The sequence below is a fragment of the Tympanuchus pallidicinctus genome, unplaced genomic scaffold (genome assembly GCF_026119805.1).
Source record: "Tympanuchus pallidicinctus isolate F22 unplaced genomic scaffold, pur_lepc_1.0 scaffold21, whole genome shotgun sequence".
In the NCBI taxonomy this organism is placed as follows: domain Eukaryota; kingdom Metazoa; phylum Chordata; class Aves; order Galliformes; family Phasianidae; genus Tympanuchus; species Tympanuchus pallidicinctus.
The window spans coordinates 10,633,438-10,653,387 of record NW_026294733.1 but is presented as its reverse complement, the minus strand read 5'-3'; the positions used below and the strand labels follow the sequence as shown (position 1 = coordinate 10,653,387).

Here is a 19,950-nt window from a genome sequence, read left to right as displayed (position 1 = left end):
AAGAGCTGCCGCTTAATGAAGGGCTCCTGTGCTCCTCTTACCCGGGTGGGAGGTGGGGAGGCAGAAGCCAGCAGTTCCTGGCAGTCCCAGCCCTGAGCAGGGGTTTGCCCCGCGCCGCTGAGCCGCTGCAGCTGGGGCACTGCTGGGAGGGAGCTCAGTGGGCACTGGGCACCGCAGCTGTGCAGCTGCAGGTGAGGCAAATCAGCTCGTTATCCTTGCCAGGGCAGAGGGATGGCTTATTTCCTGAAAAGGATCTTCAGTTGTTATTTTACCCTTGGCCACTAACCTTGCGATGAACGTAGAAATGCTGTAGATAAGTACCCATGTGAACGTACTAATGAGTTGCCTGCGTTGAGTGATTTGTTGTGGCATCTAACTGCTTCTTCTCTTCCTTCCTTTTTGTCACCCTGCAGTGTTCTGTGCCAAGGTCTTTGTGGCTAGGCTGCTCCAACCTGGTAGAGAGCATGTGCGCACTGAGATGCCTGCAGAGCATGCCCAGTGTCAGATGTCTCCAGGTGCCTTTCTTCTTTCTTGTTGTAAATGTTATGCGTATGCTGTTGAACTTTGTTAAACTCGTAGGACTCTTGTTTAATCAAATTGTTAAGTCTGCTAAATGTTTTTTGTGCATCCTTTTTCTGAAATCTTCTACTTAACTGCACTGTAGGAGTGAACCTTAAGAGTGCTTTCTGTACAGGAGGTTCTCTGGGGGGTGGTGAGCTTTTGTGTTTTATTGCCTGTTTATGAAGTTGTGATATAAGTAGCATAGTTGTGCATGTTGCCTGCTACGTTTTGCTTTCTTGTTTAATTTAAAAAAAAAAAACAAAAACAAAAAACAACAAAAACCCACAACACATAATGAGCTTTGCCATTTCTCTTAAATTGCAATGAACTGAATAGCCTGTAATGTTTTTGTGATTTAATTTAGAAAGGATAAGCTTTTAATTTTCTACTAAATACAGCCCTGGTTACAGCCTTACTTTCATCATTGCGCATGTTTGAATGCAGGGCAGTCAGCATGGAGCCCTGCAGCTCTTGGAGTTCACAGAGTCCCTTAGCAATTCAGCTTCTGAAAGTGAGGAGCGGGGGGTGGGGGTGGCTCTTACTGATGGGGAATTGCTGCTGTTGCTTTACTGGTGTGGGAGGGACTGGAAAAGACAAATAACGAAACGGAGATTTTTGATAACAGCTCAGTTTTGAGCTCCCAAAATATTTACCTTGGAAGTTAAATGTAGAACGCGTGCATTATCTGTGTGGCACTTCCTGAAGTGTTTGGGGATGTATTATTGGTAGCAGATGTCATGATTATTTCATATTGGTAACTTCTGTAACGCAGTGGCGTTGTTCAGTGGTTTGGTCTGCACAAAATGAATGTTTGAGAGACATTGCTTTTGTGAATGAGAACGTAAGCAAGCTGAGCTTTGTTTGCAGTCAGTCTGTTTCCACTCAGACGCGGGGTAATGTGAATGCTTTGCCTTAGAGAGTAACAGTCTGCCTGAGAACCTCTGGCATGCAAAATGCAGCTCTGAGTTTCAACATTAAACTTTAGGATTTCTGTTACAATACGTTTTTTTTTTCTGTTGAAATGTTTTGTGATTTCGGTTTTTAAGTGAAGGAGAATAAAGTTTCTAAGGTGAATGTACAGATGGATAGCAGTCCTACAGGAAGCGCTACTGCATCGTGGCCAAACCCTGGTAACAGCAGATGTTTGTAATCACGACAGTGTGGGACACAGGGTTGGAGCTGCCCTTGGAGTTTGGGCATGCAGCTGTGTGGAACGGCCTGAGAACAGATAGCAGCAGTTCTGCTGTTAATAACAGGCTTCTAGGTGGTGGCTGAGTGTCTTGGTTTTGTGACTGCAGGCTGTGAGGGGGTAAGCTGCTGGGCCACGTGTTGGGCTGGCTGGGCTCTGTCTGGGTCGGAGTCTGGATTTCAAGCAGAGTGTGCATGTCTGCAAATCTGGGAACTGGGAGGACTGGACTCTTTAGTAGTACTGAATTGAAATAATGGCAAATTTTGTCATTATGAGCAGTTTTTAACAGGTAGTTAGTTGTCTGAGCTTGCACCTGCTACATTTACCAGGCTGAGCGTTAGATGAATATAAGCTGCCTTCTGTTGGTATTATTGGTTGTAGGATAAAATACTGAACTGTGTCGGTGAATGCACTGCTGGCTGCACAGAGTGTTCTGGTAAGATGAGGCTGGAGAGCTGTCTTCAGCAGGCTGCTCACAGAGCTCACTGCTACATAACAGTGTTCCAAAATAAAGGGCTTTATGTGTGTGTGTGCAGCAGTCAGATTTTTTGTAGAACTGCAACCGAGGTAAAGAGTTGTTCAATCTTTTAGAAGCAGCTGTGAGGGATTTAGAAAAAGAGTTCCCATTTCAGGCATGTGACTCCGTGAGCCCATGGGGAACTTGGAAATGAAAGTGGCACCAGCTTTCTTTCCCCTTTTTTTATTTTTGGCACCTCGACTTGCCTTTTGTTGTTCTTTAGCTTATAAGCCCGTGTGTAGAAATGGGTAGGGCACGTCTACCTGGAGATATGTGATCAGTAATATTAGATTAATGGTGATTAATAGTGAGTTCAAGGAGGGGAATTGAGAAGCCCTTCAGTGGCGTGAAATTATCAGTGTTGTATCAGTTATCTGTGTGTTATATGTGTAGGGTAGCTAGTGAATGGTCCAAAGGAGGAAGGAATCCTAGTCCTGAGCCTGAAGCTTTTGCAGTTTCTTCAGGAGGTTCTGCTCCATCTTAGCCCCTTGTAGAATATTCAGGAGTGGCCTTACACCAACCTGGAAGAAGGAAGCTGAGGTTAGGTGTAGCAATGCCATAAATCCTCGCTGTGTTTCTAAAATCAAACGGCAGCACTCAAGCAGATGTCCTGCGGTGCCAGTAGGTTGGATGGCCACGTCCTAATTCTTTAGGTGGAGTCATACTTTGTACTCTGTGCTTTCCTCTTGCAGAGAAATACCTGCTTATTTTGTGGGATTTTCTGGGCAGATGCCCTGCCTGAGGCAGGGAGTTGGGATCGATGATCCTTGAGGTCCCTTCCAAGCCATTCTTTGAATATTTGCCCTCTTTCTGTGACCTGTTAGTGAACGGGCAGAGATAGATAACTTAAAAAAAACCCACACCATGGCTGGTGTTACTGCATGGAAAAGCATGTACTGAATGCCAGTTACATGTTGAAAATACTGTGGAATCCGAGGGTTTATTTGTAACTACTGAATTGTCTTTAATAGTGGTTTAGTAACAAGGCGTTCACCTTCCTGTTCCGAACACACTTGGATTCAAATAGCTACTGTTCTCATCCTATCCTTAATACAGATTTGACTGCAAGACTGAAAGCAGGCCGTTGCCTTACCTGAGCATTCCTACCGGTGTGTCTTTCTTGCTCACCCTGCTCACAGCCCTCCAACATGGTTTCCTTGCTGCTCCTTTTTATTTGCTGTCTGTCAGGCATCAGTCTTTGTTGTCTGCAGTGTCCCTTGCCTCCTTAGCACTCCCCCAGGGCTGTGCACCGCAGGGAGGTGACATTGGTGTGGTTCTTGCCAGAGCCCTTCCTGCTTGCTCATTACAGCAGGAGTGCATTGATTTACTCCCGTAACTGGAAGCTGTCTTTGCAAAAACGTCTTAAAAGCCTTTTGAATTGACCAATTCATAATTTATTGCTGCTTGGAGGAACTTACAATTTGCAAGTGGAGTTATGAAGTGTTAGGGCTTCAATATTCTTTGCCTTATGATGGCATACTCTGCAAAGGAAATGATTTTCTGGCGATGGGGGATCTCAGTGCTATCACAGCCGAGCGAGGGCATGAAGAAGAAAATTTAATTTATTTATTGGAAAGATACAATTTAATGTGAATTTGCCAACACTTCTATTTGTTATTCTTGACTAATTTTGAGTTTCTGGTGTTGGCTTTTCTATTCAGAGACCAGATGGAAGTATAAAAATGGAAACTAGAGCTGGAGAAAATGGTATCTGAAAACCAAGAATTGATTTATCGATATGAAAACTTCAGCATCTTATTTTTGTATCGCCCTGCTGTCGTTCTCACAGCACAGATTCAGACACGGACTTGAAGCGGGCTTCTTGCAATCCCGAGTGCTGTAGGTGCGTTCTGCTCAAACCTTTTCCTATGGTGTGCAAAATCACAAATGGGAGAATGATGAATGGCCTGTCACTGTGCAACCTGCCTCCTTCTGAAAATGTTGTTCCTCCCTGCAGCTGTTAAAAGGAGTTGTAATAGCCAGACAACTGCTTTCCTTCTCCTCTTAGGTTTGAAATCATTTACAAATATTTCCTTGACATGTTTTCTGGTATTTTGCCTCAAAACAGTCGGACTGTTACTGTTCCTTCTTGGAAACAGTCCAACAGGTCCATTAAAAGAAATGCAGATTTGATTCCTTTTCTTGTTTGTTTTTTTGGAAGGAACACAGCGTTCTCTCCAGTCTCTGAAATATTTGTGCTTGCCCCTCTGCTTTAAACAGGCTTCTTTTTGAGACACAAAGCTGTAGAGCCAAGCCCAGTTTTTGCAGAAGGCTCTCGTGATGGTTGGACTCGAGGATTGTAGTGGGCTTTTCCAACCTTAATGACTGCATGTTCTGTGATTCAGGCTGTAGATAGTGGTCAGCACACCCGTTGCTGTTTTATGCAGTGGGATGGTGCTAAGTCTGTAAGCCTGATGGTAAATGCCCATTTTTCTCCCTGCTCATCAGCAGTGGGATTTCCCAACATAGATATTTCTCCTAGTTGAGGCTGAGCCTCCTCCAAAAATGAACAGCAACTGGGGAGGTTTAGGTTGGATATTAGAATGAAGTTTTTCACACAGAGCATGGTGAGGCACTGGAACAGGCTGCCCAAGGAGGCTGTGGATGCCCCATCCCTGCAGGCATTCAAGGCCAGGCTGGATGTGGCTCTGGGCAGCGTGGGCTGCTGGTTGGTGACCCTGCACACAGCAGGGGGTTGGAACTGGATGAGCATCCTGGTCCTTTTCAACCCAGGCCATTCTATGATTCTTAGTGTCTGCTGCAGGTTCTGAGGGCTGCTGCAAGAGCTCAGTTTGATGTTTGCTGCACAGACAGTGATTGCAAGGTTTTTACCCAGCTCTTGTATTCTCTTCTCACCCATGCTCTGGTGCTGGGGCGTTTCTCACTGCGCAGTGCCCAGAGCAGATCTCCCAGGTGCCCAGCACAGCTTTGTGCTGCACAGCCCTGATGAGGGCTGGACACCCATGGGATGAGGAATTGTGAAGTGCAGGGAGATGATTTTTTTTCTCTCCCAGGAATGATTTATTATCCAGAAGAAAGTGTTGCGATAAGCACTTTTTTCAGTCATCCTTTGTGTATCTGAGTGCTTTCAGTTTTATGACTTCAATTATTAACTAGGCCTGCTGTTTTGTCGGGGCAAGAAGAGAGACCTTCACTTTATTGGGTCAATTTACAGTGTTTATTTTTAAGCAGAAGAGAATGGTTACTTGCTGGATGACTTTGAGTGTTAGCCCTTGACCTCGTGTTGAGCTGTGAACCAGAGCTCTTCCTCTGCAGCCTCCATAACTGAGGAGTAGAAGTGTTGTTCCCTGATGTCAGACTGAATGTCTCTAAGTTTTGATTCCTGATCCCCCATCTTGAAATATTTCCATGTAATGCAAGCGTTTCAAGTTACTTGACTATGACTGTTAATTACAGGGCAGTTTTCTCTCACCTTTGTTTTTTCTTCAGAAGCTTTTAGTATTCAAAAATCAGCTGCCTAATCTGTAATCTTTATGGCTGTGATAGAGATCAGAAGGAAGTTGTAGTTCCTTGACCCTCTTTGTGGTATTTCACTAAGCTGCACTCTGCACAAGTCTTCTGAACATTGGAACAGAAATGTGAGCTTAGAAATGCACTCCTCATCAGTCACTTGCCAACTTGCCTTTGCTGGTGTTTCTCTGTGGTGCTGTTAGAGATCCCAATCTGCCTTCTCAGGCTGGGACGGATCCCTAAGGAGGCAAGCACGCTTCTTGATGATGGATTCACCTATCAGCAGAAGATGCTAGACCTTGCTTCAGCAAATCCCGAGCCACGGCTTCTATCTGCCCCAGATAAGCATCATTTCAAGCATCAATTTGTGTTCCTCAGGAAAGCTAACACAGTTGTGCTGAGGCTGATGCATTTCACAAGCAGTGGGCGGGAGCTGTTGTTCCTGATAGCCCTTACAGAAGCCTGCATCTTGGAGAGCAGAGATGCTGGGCACGCCTTTGTGCGCACGCTTCCTCTGCCTCTGTTGGAAAAGTGGGGTTTTATTTTTTTGCTCCCTGCCCCTGTTAGGGCGCAAAGAAATCTGTAAAGTAAACTGCCATGTTCTTCAGCCTGCCTCTAGTAATGCCATGCCTGTGCTGGGAGGGAGTGAAGTCTGCCGTAGCAGGGAAGAGGAGATGCAGGCGGTCTGTTCCATGTATGTCTGATGCAGGCCTCATCCTTGAAGATGTGTGCTCTGCCTCCCTTCAAAGAATCTGCAAAGAAACAGGAAATAAAAATTTCCTGCTGAGGTGGAAATTAAATATGTTCAGTTCCTTCACCCAGTGCTGATAGGTTTTGGGTCACAGGCTCACAGCCAGGACGCTTGTGGGGGATTGAGCTGCAGTGTTGATAGCAGTGTTAGTTTAGTTTTCATGGATAGAATGGACATAAATCACAGTCACAGTATGCCAGCGGTTGACAAACCTGACGGTACTGAGCCAATCTTCCAGACACCCACATATCAAATATGGGAGAAGTGATGTAGTAGAGAAAGGAGGAACTGTAACCAAAACTTTGTACTGTTCTGTAGGATGTTTCTATGGCAAACCTGACTATTTTGCAACCCTTTGCTACAGACAGGTGGTGTAAGTCCTGAATTGAGGCATGGCATTGCGTTGGTGCTTTTAGGGGTTCTTACCTTTTGAAGCTGAACTTTTTCGAGTTCTTAAGTGTTTTTATCATTCTTCAGGTTGGCACATACTTCTTGATACAGATATTAAGCCACATTTTAGGGATGACCTGAACTACGCTTCTTGAATAACCCTGATTTTTTGGGCATCTACTCTGCTCTTCACTTTGCAGGGTTTTCTTTAATAAATGCAGAAATATTTACTGCAAAGTTCAGTTTAACATAAAATATGAAAAGAGCTAAAGATTTTTTTAAAAAATTGCTAGTGAGGAACAGTGGACCTGAAAATTCTCTCTGTACAATATTTAGTATCTCATAATTAAATGCCCTGCTTGAAAAGTTGCTCAAAGAAGGACTTAGTGGAGATACCTTTGGAATTGTATATGTGGCTGCAGAGTGTGAATGCACACTGCAGCTTGCTTTGGAAGTCATGGTGCTCTTGTCTGCTAAGTTTTTGAAGGTATTTGAACTGGAGGATTCGTTCAAGACATGATACAAAAAAAGACATCCATAATGTTGCAGGAATCCAGGAACAGTTGTGTACTCTCAAGCTTAGGTAGATAAAGAAAGTGTAATCTGAAAGTCTTGAGCATGCATACGGATGTGTGCTTTGGGAGAAACAGTGCATATTGGGCCAAATGCCTGTGAATTCAGTATCCGAAGAGTGGAAATCCAGGGTGCCTGGTGCTCTTAACTGCAGGGATTTTAATGTTTTCCTACTGAAGTGATGCGAAACTCGAACGTCTTCAGAAAGCGAGGAGATAATTGTTGGCCTGCTGCAGCAGCCCCAGCTTTGGTTTCAGGGCTTCATTGCACAACGTGCTGCTTTTGGCTGTCACACTGCCTTTTGGATCCTGTAAAACTTCACCAGCTCTCTGTGGGGCCGGTGCAATGTGCTGTGCTGTAACGTGAATTGCTGAAGCGATGGATGAAAAACAATCCCCCCGAAAGCAGAACCTGAGACTCTGGGCACATCTTCCCCTGCTCTCAAATCCTTTTCTGTAGAGCCTTCAAACCAGAGTCTTTCTGCTGTTAATTAACTGCAAGTTGGAGTTGCAGGGAAAAGTGGTGCTGACCTTGGAGGTCAAGAGCATTTAGACCTCCATTATATAAACCATGTGAAATCCAAATTAGGCGACTGCATGTTCCTTGTAATGCCTAGATAAAATCAGCACTTGAGTGTAGTGTTTGGCTAAGCCCAGGCAAGGCTGAGTGGAGATTGGGAAAAAAATGAGTATTTGATTTTAGCATCTGTTATTGCTGAAAGCTTCTTTCTTAACCAGAGCTAGTCCACAGCCTTTTTCTAAGAAAGGGCTTTCTCAGGGCTTTTGGTTGAGTCTCAAAAATGCACTGAAATTGGGTATTAAGCAAAGACTTTTTCATGCACTTAGTAAGTGGTTAGGATTTCATGGATTAATATGGCTTCATTAGCTGCCAAATTGAAGAACATTGCTGTGCATCTTTGGAGAAAAACATGGACTTACAATGGCTCTTGAATGGCACTGGAATCTTTCTTGGAGCAGCTGGCTGCTTTTAGGCTTTATTTTTATTGAATATTTTTATTGTGCTAGCTTCTATAATGTCTTGTGTGTAAGAATGTTTCTTCCCACACTTCTGTTTTGCAGAAGACGAATACTTGAGGTTACTGAACACATTCTGAGATTTTGCTGTTTCAGACTCCTCCATGTTTTTGAGTAATGTTTTTGTAACTTTTACAGAAAAAAAATCTGTGTAGGATCCTCTTCAGAATGTGGCTGCAGTTCTGCTCCTTGGGGAGGGGTGAAAGCCAGAGAACAAGTTCTGGTGTCATCTTGGTGGCCACTGAAAGCGGGAGAGGATGGAGAGGAAAGTGCCAGGTCTGCTCCTAGAAAAACTAGAGAAAGGACACAGGCAAGCGTGGAGAATTGTTTAGTTGAAGCTCATGTTTCTGATCCTTAAATCCTCGTTTGTCTGTCTTTCACGATAACGAACTTGATCCTGTGGCCTTGTGGTTGCTGGGAGTTGCTCTGCGTGCTTCTGTGTGTCTGGAGGTGTCAGGGGAAGGGGGGGAGGATGAGCACCAGCAAATGGCAGCGGGGGTGGAAGGAGAATTGGTCAGATTGTTAAGAATGGCTTAATTATTGGGGTTCTTTTAATAGACTGAAGTCTCTGATGCCCATTTGTGTTCTTTGTATGGCTTTTAAGGCACCGTTGTGCTGGGAGCCGGGCTCAGCTGCTGTCTGGCACATTGAGGTAACTAAATTTGGGCAGAATTGGTTTCACGTGGATCCAGAAGTCTGAACCTAAATTCCCTCTGGGCGTCCAGGAATAACCCTTCGAGTATTTTAGCTTTGCACCAGGCAGCCAAATTGCAAATATATTTAATCTTAACATAGGCTGATTTATTTTGGATGAATCTGAAGGCGTCTGAGGATGACCCGGTTACCAGCCTATATCTGAAATTTGCTTCTGAGATGCTCCTCGTCCTACCTTTAATCTGGAAAACTTTGAGGATGGATGAGAATTGTGTAGAGAACATGCGGTGCGTTCTCTGTCCGCTCAGGATGAGATGCACTGGAAGCTCCGACAGCTCGAGCTGTGTTTAATTCGGTTAGTTCAGAGATTACCACGCTCCTCAGTTTGAGGGATTTCAGCAGTGTCAGCAATGAGCTGGAGCGCTGTGCACGCTGCAGAGCACTGAGATGTGTCTGCTGCAGGCAGGAATGCGGCCGGCTGCATGCAGCACAGAGCCAAGGAGGGCTGGGTGCCCGCCTGAAAACAGGCAGGACTTGTGAGCTGGAGGTAGAATTCAACCTCCGAGAAGGCTGGCAGAGCTCTGCACAGTCCAGCTGGTTGAAGATAAAGCCAGTTTTCAGCTGAAAGGAAAATGTGATCGGTGCGTAGCAAAGTTAAGCCATAAAAGTGAGAGGGAAAGCACAAACTCGTGTGTGGGTTTGGAGGGCGGGAGCTGCTTGGTAGGTGCTGGTGTGAAGCTGAGGGCTGCGGGCTCCCACCTGCCCTTCTGCAGGGCTCCCATCCTGACGTGCAGGGAAGCAGTTTGCCTGATGTCTGTGTTGGGCAAGCCTGCACCGCGGTGCTCAGAACAGTGCAGGGCTGACTCATCTGAGCCACAATTACACAACTCAGCGCTCCCTGTCCTTGCACATACAGCGTGGTAAGATGTGATGGATGCAGGCAGCTTTTGTTACCGACGCTTTGCTCCAGACACTCAGAGAATTAAATGAGAGCAGGGTGTGTTTGGGACAGTTACGCAAGGAATATTTTAGGCGCCATCCCTGCAGTACCTGTTGAGGTAAGCTCTCCCCTAAGAAGTGCAAAGCTGTTGCATATTATATAAAAAAAAAAAAATAGGGGAGGGCACGGGTAGTTTAAATCGTCTGACAGATCAAAAGCATTTTCTCCTCCCTGTCTAATTTTAGCAATTACACCTGCTGCTGGAAACACTGGTGTCTCTTGGGATTGCAGTAATTATATGGTTTTTTTTCCAGTAACGTCTATTGAGTGAAAATATATGCATGCTGGAAAACAGCTGGTAATTTGGACAGAAGTAGCAGGGTTTTCCCTTGTTCCAGCCTGAATTGACTCCTAGTTTAATCAGTCAGTTAAGTTTTTATACCAAGCTACGATTCTATGGTTCTGATCTCTGTGAAAGCCTGTATCGTGCTATTTTTGCTTTTTCAGTTGCTCAGCAGTTGGACTGTGCAGGTTGGGCTGTGCAGGTTGGGCTCACTGCCCTGCTGGCAGCTGCAGGATGCCCTGCACATGGCTGGCTGCCCACGGCATGGAGCTGCCAGCACCCTAAGTCCTTCCCTGGGGTTGGAGCCTTTGCTTGGTGTTTCATGGAGCTGGATCACAGCAGGAATTCTAAACTTGTGATGATTTCGGCGGAATTTCACTTTAAAAACAGGCAGTGTGGTTTAGTACTCTGTGAGCATGGCCCACACTGACTCTTAAGGTTAATTTAATGTTAGACCAGGCATGCTAAATATTAAGAGATACGCAGTCATGTATTTACTGAAGAGCAGCAAATGAATTTTGCAGTGACATAAGGCAAATTGACACTTCAGAAGCCAAGTTGAAATACTGGTGCTAATTGCAGTCCTCAAAGCGTTCATGATTAAACTGGATAACCTGTTGTACACAGTTGTAGTTGTTAGTAGCCATTTGTGTTCTTCCTCACCTGCAGAATAACTGTTCTAGAGTGCTGGAAGTGCAGAAGCACTTGAGGTTTTCTTTCTCTGAGCACAGGGCTGTTGGGTACTGGGAGCTCTTAGTGATCAGGCACGGCTTGCTGAAAATCAGGCCCCTGGGGGCTGTACAAATGGGTATGTAAAAGCAATGTTAAGTCTGTGAGCTGAGGTCCAAGCAGTGTTTGTTCTCACATTGTTATCCCATTTGTGTTTAAGGTATCCGCTGGTACTGAATCTTCTTGCAAACCTTTCTGTGGTTAGTCAGAGGCTAATAAAAGCGATGCTTTGTTTTCAGTATGAGGATTTCCTTCTAATTTTGCCTTCAGCTGTTAGATCTTGGTACACTCTCAGTATTCCAAGTATATTTTCGGTTGAACTTCCAGCAATAACTGCACTACCTGGCAACTGGGGAGCCTGGCTGCTAGGGGAGGACTGAAGGCAGTTGAGCCTGATGTGTGTGGTTACCTAATGCTTACATAAACAGTTCAGTTTAAGCTGAAACAAGAAATTGTTAGTACAGATCTCAGATATAGGTATGACTGTGATTAGCAGAACTAACTTTCAATTTACTTGAAACCCTTCAAGTTGAACTCGATGACCCTTAGAGCTTTGTTTTCGCAATGCTTTATAGTGACTGAGATGTGGATGAAGAGTTTTCTCTGCCATCATGTTTTCTGAATCTCGTTATTTGGCCGTGGGCTCCACTGTGTGCTTTTCATCTCATGGGACTGTTTTCATGCAGGTATGGTTTAATTATCTCACTAAGTAGAAAATCAGAATGAACACAAATGACAAAAAGAGCTGGTGCGTGGCCCCATTTATTGTAGGCATCCTGAGCTGAGACCTGGAGCTGTGATGTTGCTGTTGCTGTGAGGCCGAACATCTTTGTTGCCATGCTTTCAGTAACTGTTCCTAGCCTTTTATTACTCTGTTGATACAAGAATCTTTTATGTGCTTCCTCCCTATGTAGCCTTTGGCTATACTTGCAGAGATTTTTTTGAGGCTGTGAGTCTTTCCAGTTGTTAGCATAGGCACATTTTGTCAGCGGCTGCCTATTTCTGAGCTGGAATTCAGAGCCACCAGAGTATTTTGCATTCCTCTGCAGATTTGGAGGGACATGAGAAGAGATTTTGTCCTTGATGTGAGAAGAGCTGCTACGTGCTTTATGTGGTTTAGATTGGTGGTTCTCCTTCACTTAGTGTTTGGGCTCTCACTAGTTAAAAGATGTCAAGTGTCAAGATGTTTTTAATAAACATAATTTATCAGATTCCTGGATTAGAAAATAGTGACCATTGCTTCCTAAAGAGGGATTGCATTCGTTTTAAAGCACTCTTAAGCCATCTGGGGCTTCCTAGCTATTTCAAAAGCAAGAATCCATGAGAGATGCGTACCCACAACTTTGAGATGTTAGAGATGTCTCACTGCTTTTCTTCCTAATCCCCTTCCTGATGTGGTCCCGTTGTCATGCTGGGTGGTGGATGCCTCTCCTCCCCTGGGTGCTGGTAATTAGTGCCTTCAGCAGTCCCTGCCTGGCAGAGCTGGTTTCAGAAGGCAGTGTGAGTCTGCAGGGAGCCAGCTTCAGCTTCTCTGTTCGACTTCTGAGTATCCAAGTATGTACGAAGTTACTTGTGTCATTTTTTTCAACTTCTGTAAAGCTAAATGTAGGCATGATTTGCTGCAGGATATCAGAACTGCTTTGATCGGTTTTGTTTGTCTTGTAGCTTTAACTAATATTCCTCCGGTGAGTGGGAACTTGGTCAGAAATGAGAACTTGAAAGACTCGGCTTACTTGATCTCAGATTAGAATTACTGACCTAACAGTGGGGCAGTGAAAGTTCTTGTTGGCCACCACTTTCTATTTCATTATGGCTGAAAACCGTAATGCTGCTATTCCATTTCTCAAGGTAGCACAGCTCCTGTCTAGTTTGGGCTGAAGCTACGGATCCATCCTTCAGCAGGGAGGAGTTACTGGAGAGTCTCAACAATGTTGTTTGCCTGGCTGGGAGCTGCTGCAGCTGATTGTGAGTCTCGTCCCAGTTCCCAGGGTTATTGCTATCACCTCTGTAATTGCTCTGTCGGTACTGGAACTAAAACTGGGTTAAAGAACAAAGCTGCACCGTGCTGCTGCTGTTCAGTCGATTAAGTGTCTGAAAGCACTCTCAGGTACAGAAGTGTGGGGCAGAGCTCAGCTCTACCTGCCTGTAGCTGGCACGGCTGGCAGAAGAGGAGAGAGCTTTCTGCTGGGGAAGGTGCACCTCTTTTCTTGGGTTCTGGGAGCAAGACCTGCCTTGCTGGCATCCGTCAGCAGGGAAATGGAGGTGCTTTTGTACCTGGTGTCATACATTTATACAGCTGTGGAACTGTAAATCCTGGGGAGATGCCAGAGTTTAGTTGCTACCAGGTACGTAAGGATCTTGATTGACACTGTGATTTATGATGTTTTGTAATACTTGCAATGCTTTTCCCTTTTGGAAGTGTTGATGGTTGTTTTTATTTTTTGAACTTCTTGGAATCAGATTTCTGAAGGAAATGAGCTTTATGTAATGATGTTGCTTGTCAGTATCTGTCTCCCCAAGAAACTTTTGAGCCCGTTCGCCACATCCACCTGCATCCCATAGAAGGGTGGAAATCCCAAGGACTGGAAGCACTGCGAGCAGAGAAGTTGAAGAAAGCTTGGAGTTCTTGCAGGGCTAGAGGAGGAGCGTGGGATCTGCCTCACAGAGAGCAGTTCGTGCACTTCATTGCAGCTGTTGATTTACTGTTAGTGGGGATGGAGACGGGCTGTTCATGGAGTGACTTTATTCAGCTGAGCGTGACCGTAGGGCAGCATGAAACGTCTGCTCAGACCCATTGTTACTGCGTCGCTGTCGCTGCCTTTCCTGGTAGGGGATGGAGAGTGCTTGTTCCAGGCTGACTAATTAAGGAATGACAGCTGGTTTGAAATATCATTCTAATTTTGCAAGAGCTATGAGTAAGTTAACAAGAATTTCTGGAAAAAATGAACTTACAAGCAGGATTAATTGACAGTATTCAGAAGCTCAGCTTCTATTGTGAGGAGCTGCTGGGCTTCTGTGATCCTGGCAGTAGCGCATCCTGCCTGTTCTGTCTGCCTGTGAGCACTGCTCAGCCCCATTGCAGGGGCTCAGGGCTGCACAGCTGAGCAGGGAGGAGCTCACTGCCTTCACCCATGCTTGCTGCATGGGGAAACAGGGTGTGGATGATGTTACTGGTGCTTGGGAGCTATTGGGAAGCTGTGCAGGAGGGCAGTGGGTAGCTGTGTGTCAAGGCTGGGTGGGGTAGGCAGCAAGACGGAGGTGGAGAGCAGGGAATGAATGGCATGATAAGGAGGAGTGTCCAACTTGTAGATGCCTATCTGCCTTCTTGCCTAATAGTTGGAGATCTTCCCCTGTGAGGACCGGTGACGCCAGCTGTTAGAGTTCTGGAATTCTTCTGATGAGCACTGTGGATATGTGGGACAAATTAGACTTGTCTGATTGCTTCTTCCGGGCACCAGGACAGGATCCACCTGGGCATTTTGTGTTCTGCAGTTAAGTCTTGGTGATGTGTTAGTCTGGATCTATGAGTTGGGATGTACGTGATCTGGGGAATAACCAGAAAAGTTAAATATTGTACAGGGTAGAAGTAGAAAGAATTTATTAGGAAGAGAAGATATAATAGGGAGCAATTTGAAGCAGGTTTAGGATAGAAGAAGACAGTAAGCAATATAGTTGATAGCATTAAATTAACATAGCTGTGTGTTAAATACTGTCTCATAGGCAGAGTTAAATTTCCAGCTGAGAGTGGATCCATGCAGTCTGCCCTCATCTCTGTGGCCCAGACATCAAAAGGACATGGATGTACCAGTCAGCAGCATTGCTGTGTGCGCCAGATAGTTGCTGTGGAACCAAGCAGCTGTCCTTGGGCAGAGCCGTGCTGACCCTGTGAAGGACAAGGGACGAGTGGAGAGGGGTGGAAGAAACATAGCCTTCCTATTGCTCCAGCACAGCAGTGTGCGTACCAGGGACACAGCACCCCCTAAAAGCCTGCTGTCCTTGACTCAAGCAGCATCAGAGCCAGAGCAGGGTTTCTGTAATGAGAGCTTGCTTTGTAGTCAGTAGCACAGTGTGGAAGTCTGAACATCTTGGTCAGGTTTTTCTTGCACGCTTTGTGTTAAGAGTGCTGCTCTGCTGTAGCTCTGTTGTGTGTTCCTGGAATGAAAGGCATTGCATTTAGGGCTTTATTCTTAGCCTACATCCCAGAAAAAGATAACTATGACCTCTGAGAATTTTCCCAGTGAAGAAGCAGAGGAAAGCAGTGGCAGACACTCCATGACCTATTGAAGCAAAGTGAGGTTGGGCTGAACTGATAGAATGTGGGATTTCTGCTCTACCCGAGCCAGACATGGCAGTGGGAAACTTCAAAGTTTGATACTCTCTGAGAGTTCTTCTTCTTGGCTCCTAGGTAATGGCAGCTCATAGAATCAGTGCATGTCTTTAACCTTAAACATCGAAAGAAATGGTGATGTTCCTTTCTCACTGAGGTGCTGCTATCTGAAAGCGCTGTCAACAACATATGGGGATTTTTAAGAAGAGTTTTGATATTTTTGATTTTTAAACTGAGAAACGTGCCCAGCGTAATTCCCTGGAGCCATGCCTGCCTTTTGGGCCGGGCTGGCTGGTGAGGACCTGCTGGGTGCCAGGAAGGCTGCAGTGAAGCTGTGCAGCACGGAGTCTCGTGGGCACAGCTGTGCTGGTGCTGGGCTGCAAGGGCCTGGGGCTTGCTTCTCCAGAGACCATAATTGGGAGGTTGGGCTTATTTCTCCAGTGCTTCTGTTCTTATGTGTCCAGAAGTACTGGAACACACCTATCTAGGGAATAGCAGAGATACCTTTACTGCCTTTGTCCAATTCTGGATTCCATGCCCGCATCTCCTGGGCTTGTATTTGGTGTTGCTGTGCGTGCCATAACCAGACAGAGTGGAGGTTCTATCACCCAGCAGACAGCTTTCATAATGACATCTTCCCTCTGTGTGAGGTGTGATTTTCATATGTAACAGCAAGGCAGAAAAGAGCTTGGGGTATGCTTCAGAACCAGCCCTGGAGTCAAGTGGTGGAGCAGGGCTTGCCTGTAAGGAGAATGCTGTTAATTTTTGGTTTCGAGTTTGCTGATTTTGGTGTGCTTCACTCATAATAAGAGGGGGATAGGGAGACGAAGTGACAAATGTTTATTGATGTGGAACAGTGTTTTGATTTGGGAATGTAGTTGTTATGGAGTTAAATCATAATCAGCAATGGCAAGAGTAAAGGAGATGTGTGACTTATTTCATCATGTGTTTGACTGGAGTGTATTGTTCCTCTTTCTGCTAAGAGAGGGGAGGAAGGATAAAAAAAATATACAGGAGATGTTTTAAGACCTTCAGGTTTTCTTGATGGCCACCTGGCAGTTATTCAGTGTGCAGTGGGGAGGGCATGCTGGTAGGAAGCTCAAGAGTGAGTACCAGTAAGCAGGCAGGAAGAAATGGCAGCTGGGTAGTGACAGTAGAAGTGAGCAGGTAATTAAAAGAAGGAAAGATTCTTGTAAAGTCAAGTGACCTCTAAGAAGAACTGTTTGTGGCTGAATGTTGCTAGAAATTCTTCCATCTGTTGTTCTCGAGCAAAAGGGAAGATGAGGAGCAGGGAGGAGCAGTGGTGATGGAGGGCGAGCCTTGAAACTGGGGTGAAGGAAGCTGCTGACTGCCAAGGGGCTGTGGCCACAAACTGACTGCAAGCTGCAGGAACATTCTGCAGAGGGTGATCCCTCCTCTCATGCTGAACTGGGTCTGCCAAGAGGGTTTAATACTCTGTTGCATGCAAGCAGAATACCATGATTTTTTTTTAAAATTTTTTTTATTTTCAACTAGATGTGTATGATTTTGCTTTGGCAGAAAGTGCTAGTTGATTGCTTTGACAGGTTTAATTACTTTGGCCTGAGTAGGATGCAAGTGAATTTATTTCCCACTGAGAAAAGCGTTGAAAGGCTGCATGAAAACCCTTCAAAGAAATTGAAGAGGGGCTGGGGAGTTGTCTTTAAGTGGGTTTGATAAATGTGTCAGTTAAAAGGGGAATTTATTTACAAGACGCAGGTTTTGTGGCCAGAAATCTCTGATAATTTCATTCACAGGGAAAATTAATTTTACCTGTTCAATTAATTTGCTTTTTCATCATGCTTGTGCAGCGAGGAATTGCCGTAGTGTGAAAAACAGAAAATTGAAATCCTAATTCTGTTTTTCCTAGAACACATCAGTGATGGAGGATCAGAATGAAGATGAGTCTCCAAAGAAAAATACCCTATGGCAGGTAGGTGTGTGTGCGTGGGGAGAGGGGGGCCGTGGCTTTCCTAGGGAAGCTTCCACGTACCTGTGTCTGCAGATGCATAATCTTCCTTACATGTAGGTTGACTCTGTCATCCTAAAATAAGTTCAGTGTTCAAGTGAAGGATGACATCAATGAACAATAGTGGAGAAATGACTAGATCTTAAATTCTGTGGTTTGTGCTGACCTTGAAATGACACAGTTGTGCTTCAAAGGATGTGTGTGAATGAGGTCCAGCCTTTCAGAGCAGGTGGCCTTTGCTTAAAAGGAAAAATCCAACACTTATGCGTAGAAAGGAGCTGCAACCAGTTGGCTTTGGACTATTTTGGGAATATTTAGGAGAGCCTCAGAAGCCCTTTTTGATGTCATAAAGAGCTCAGAAGAGCCTGGCATGAGCCTTTGATTCTCTTTGCTGATAAGTAGCAAGTCCTGGGGTGGTGTTCTGAACATCCTTATTTGTCACTTAAGCTCTCAGGATTTATTTTATGTGGATGTTTGAAACGTTGATTGAGCTGTTGTTCAGAAACAAAACAAGCGTTGCAGTTTGACATCACATCGTTCATGGGCCTTGTTTGTGGGCAAACAGTGCGACAGTGATGTGGAGGGTCTGGATGGTTTTTATGTTAATTGGAGAAGTTGTAGCCAGCTTTTGTACATAACTGAGCACGTATTATTTCAACTGCTAGAGCCTCTGTCGAGCATTTGTGGAGGCAGGCTGCAGCGTGCAGCAAAGGCAAACTGGCATGTGCAGTAGGAGCCACTTAGTTTGGAAAATTTCTAGAACAGGTAAGGTCTTTGATGTTAAAACTGTAAGAGTTAGGAGAATTCAAATTCCAGCCTAACTCCTGGTTTGGAAGAAGGGCGTTTCGCTTGGCCTAATCTGTGGAAGATGAGGTGTGCATGGCATTGCGCATAGCTTGAGCAGTGTTTAAAAGTTTGATTGCTGTCTTTGTTTCTTCTCACATTCTCTTCATTGGCGGGTTCTTAGAAGGCTGTTCTTGTTCATTTCAAGTACTGACGCTTTGTTTCTAAAAACAGATAAGTAATGGAACTTCATCTGTGATTGTCTCAAGAAAAAGACCATCAGAAGGAAACTACGAAAAGGAAAAAGACTTGTGTATTAAATATTTTGACCAGTGGTCTGAATCAGATCAAGTTGAATTTGTGGAACACCTTATTTCACGAATGTGTCACTATCAGCATGGACATATTAACTCTTACTTGAAGCCCATGTTACAACGGGACTTCATCACTGCGTTACCAGGTAAATGAATGCTCATTTCACAAAAAGCATGTTGATGAAAGCGTTTTTCTGATACTTGGAATGTATGTGTGCAGACTTTTCTGAACATCCTCCAGATGTAGACTGTCTGCTTTAAATAATGTGATGTTTCCTAGTCAGAGGAAGTGCAGGAGGGCAGCTGAGTCATTTGCTTCTGTGATTAATTGAATTGGCCACTGGATGCCAGTGTTGTTCCATGAAGAGCAGTTTGAGTAGAATATCCTGAAGAACGGCGCGTTTTCCAAATCCTGAATGAAAAGCTGCCTGCACAGATAAATGAATCTGGTTTGTTTCATCTTGTTGCTGACTTGAGAGCAGAAACAACTGGGGAGGGATTTCTTTGCGTTGTCCAGCTTTGATTCCCTTCTTCGGTTGTTCAGAGCCTCCAGTGCTACAAATCAGAGTAAAACTTTGTCAACAGTTTGAGTATGAAATATATTCTTTCACTTCAGATATTCATGTCTTTGAAAAATATGGAACATAAATAAGTAGGTACACAAAATCTTTCACTTCTAATTTCCTGGAAAATTGTGGATTTTTCTTCCCATTGATTTATGGAAAGATTTTTTCTGAAAGGTAAATAAGTGGACGTCATTCTCAGAGTGGGAAGTATACATCACATAAGTGAGCAGTTGTGTTCTATTTGCCACTGGCAGTAAAATAGCACAGACTGATACCTGCAGGGAATGGTCTGTGGCTGTTACCCAAGAACGCCACAGCCGTGAGCAGTGAGAAGGGATACAAATGGAATGGACTGGAAATTGGTGATCTGGTAAACACCAGGACAGGTGAGGAAGGCTCCTCCAGCAGCTTGACCCTTACAAGCTCTCTGGTATCTAAGTTTTGAATGCTGCTATTTTGGTTTTTAATATTATGGTTGTTGTAGCTTGGATGCTGTGGGTTTCTGTTCTGTATAATGCTATATATGTGTGTGTGTGTGTGTGTGTATATATATATATATATATATAAAATCATTTTTTTTTCCTCAAAACTTGGATGAATTCAACTTTTGGAGGTAATGATGAGATTTTGACTCATCTGTCAAGCATGGTTGAAATTAAATTCATAGTAGCCAGAGGGATGAAGTAGGAGGATGAAGAATATGGGGTAGGACACAAAATAATACAGAATCTCATGTGCTCTATTTCTTTTTTATTAAAAGAAGAAAGTCTTGAAAGTCTGAATGGAGGCCATGAAAGGGAGGAAATTGCCTTTTCTCTCAC

At 44.6% G+C, this 19,950-nt stretch overlaps 1 protein-coding gene across 6 annotated transcripts in view; it reads left to right on the top strand.

Annotated features, from left to right (window-relative positions):
- The window catches only part of FBXW11 (F-box and WD repeat domain containing 11), a 65,593-nt gene that overhangs the window by 14,698 nt on the left and 30,945 nt on the right, over positions 1–19,950 (top strand). For 3 of the 6 annotated variants that reach the window (XM_052684907.1, XM_052684906.1, XM_052684905.1), the window contains 3 exons: positions 414–515; positions 17,368–17,430; positions 18,484–18,709. In XM_052684907.1, the coding sequence (XP_052540867.1) occupies positions 465–515; positions 17,368–17,430; positions 18,484–18,709 (340 nt within the window). In that variant the 5' untranslated portion in view covers positions 414–464. The remainder of the gene's footprint in view (positions 1–413; positions 516–17,367; positions 17,431–18,483; positions 18,710–19,950) is intronic. The other 3 variants (XM_052684909.1, XM_052684910.1, XM_052684908.1) reach the window with 1 other exon arrangement.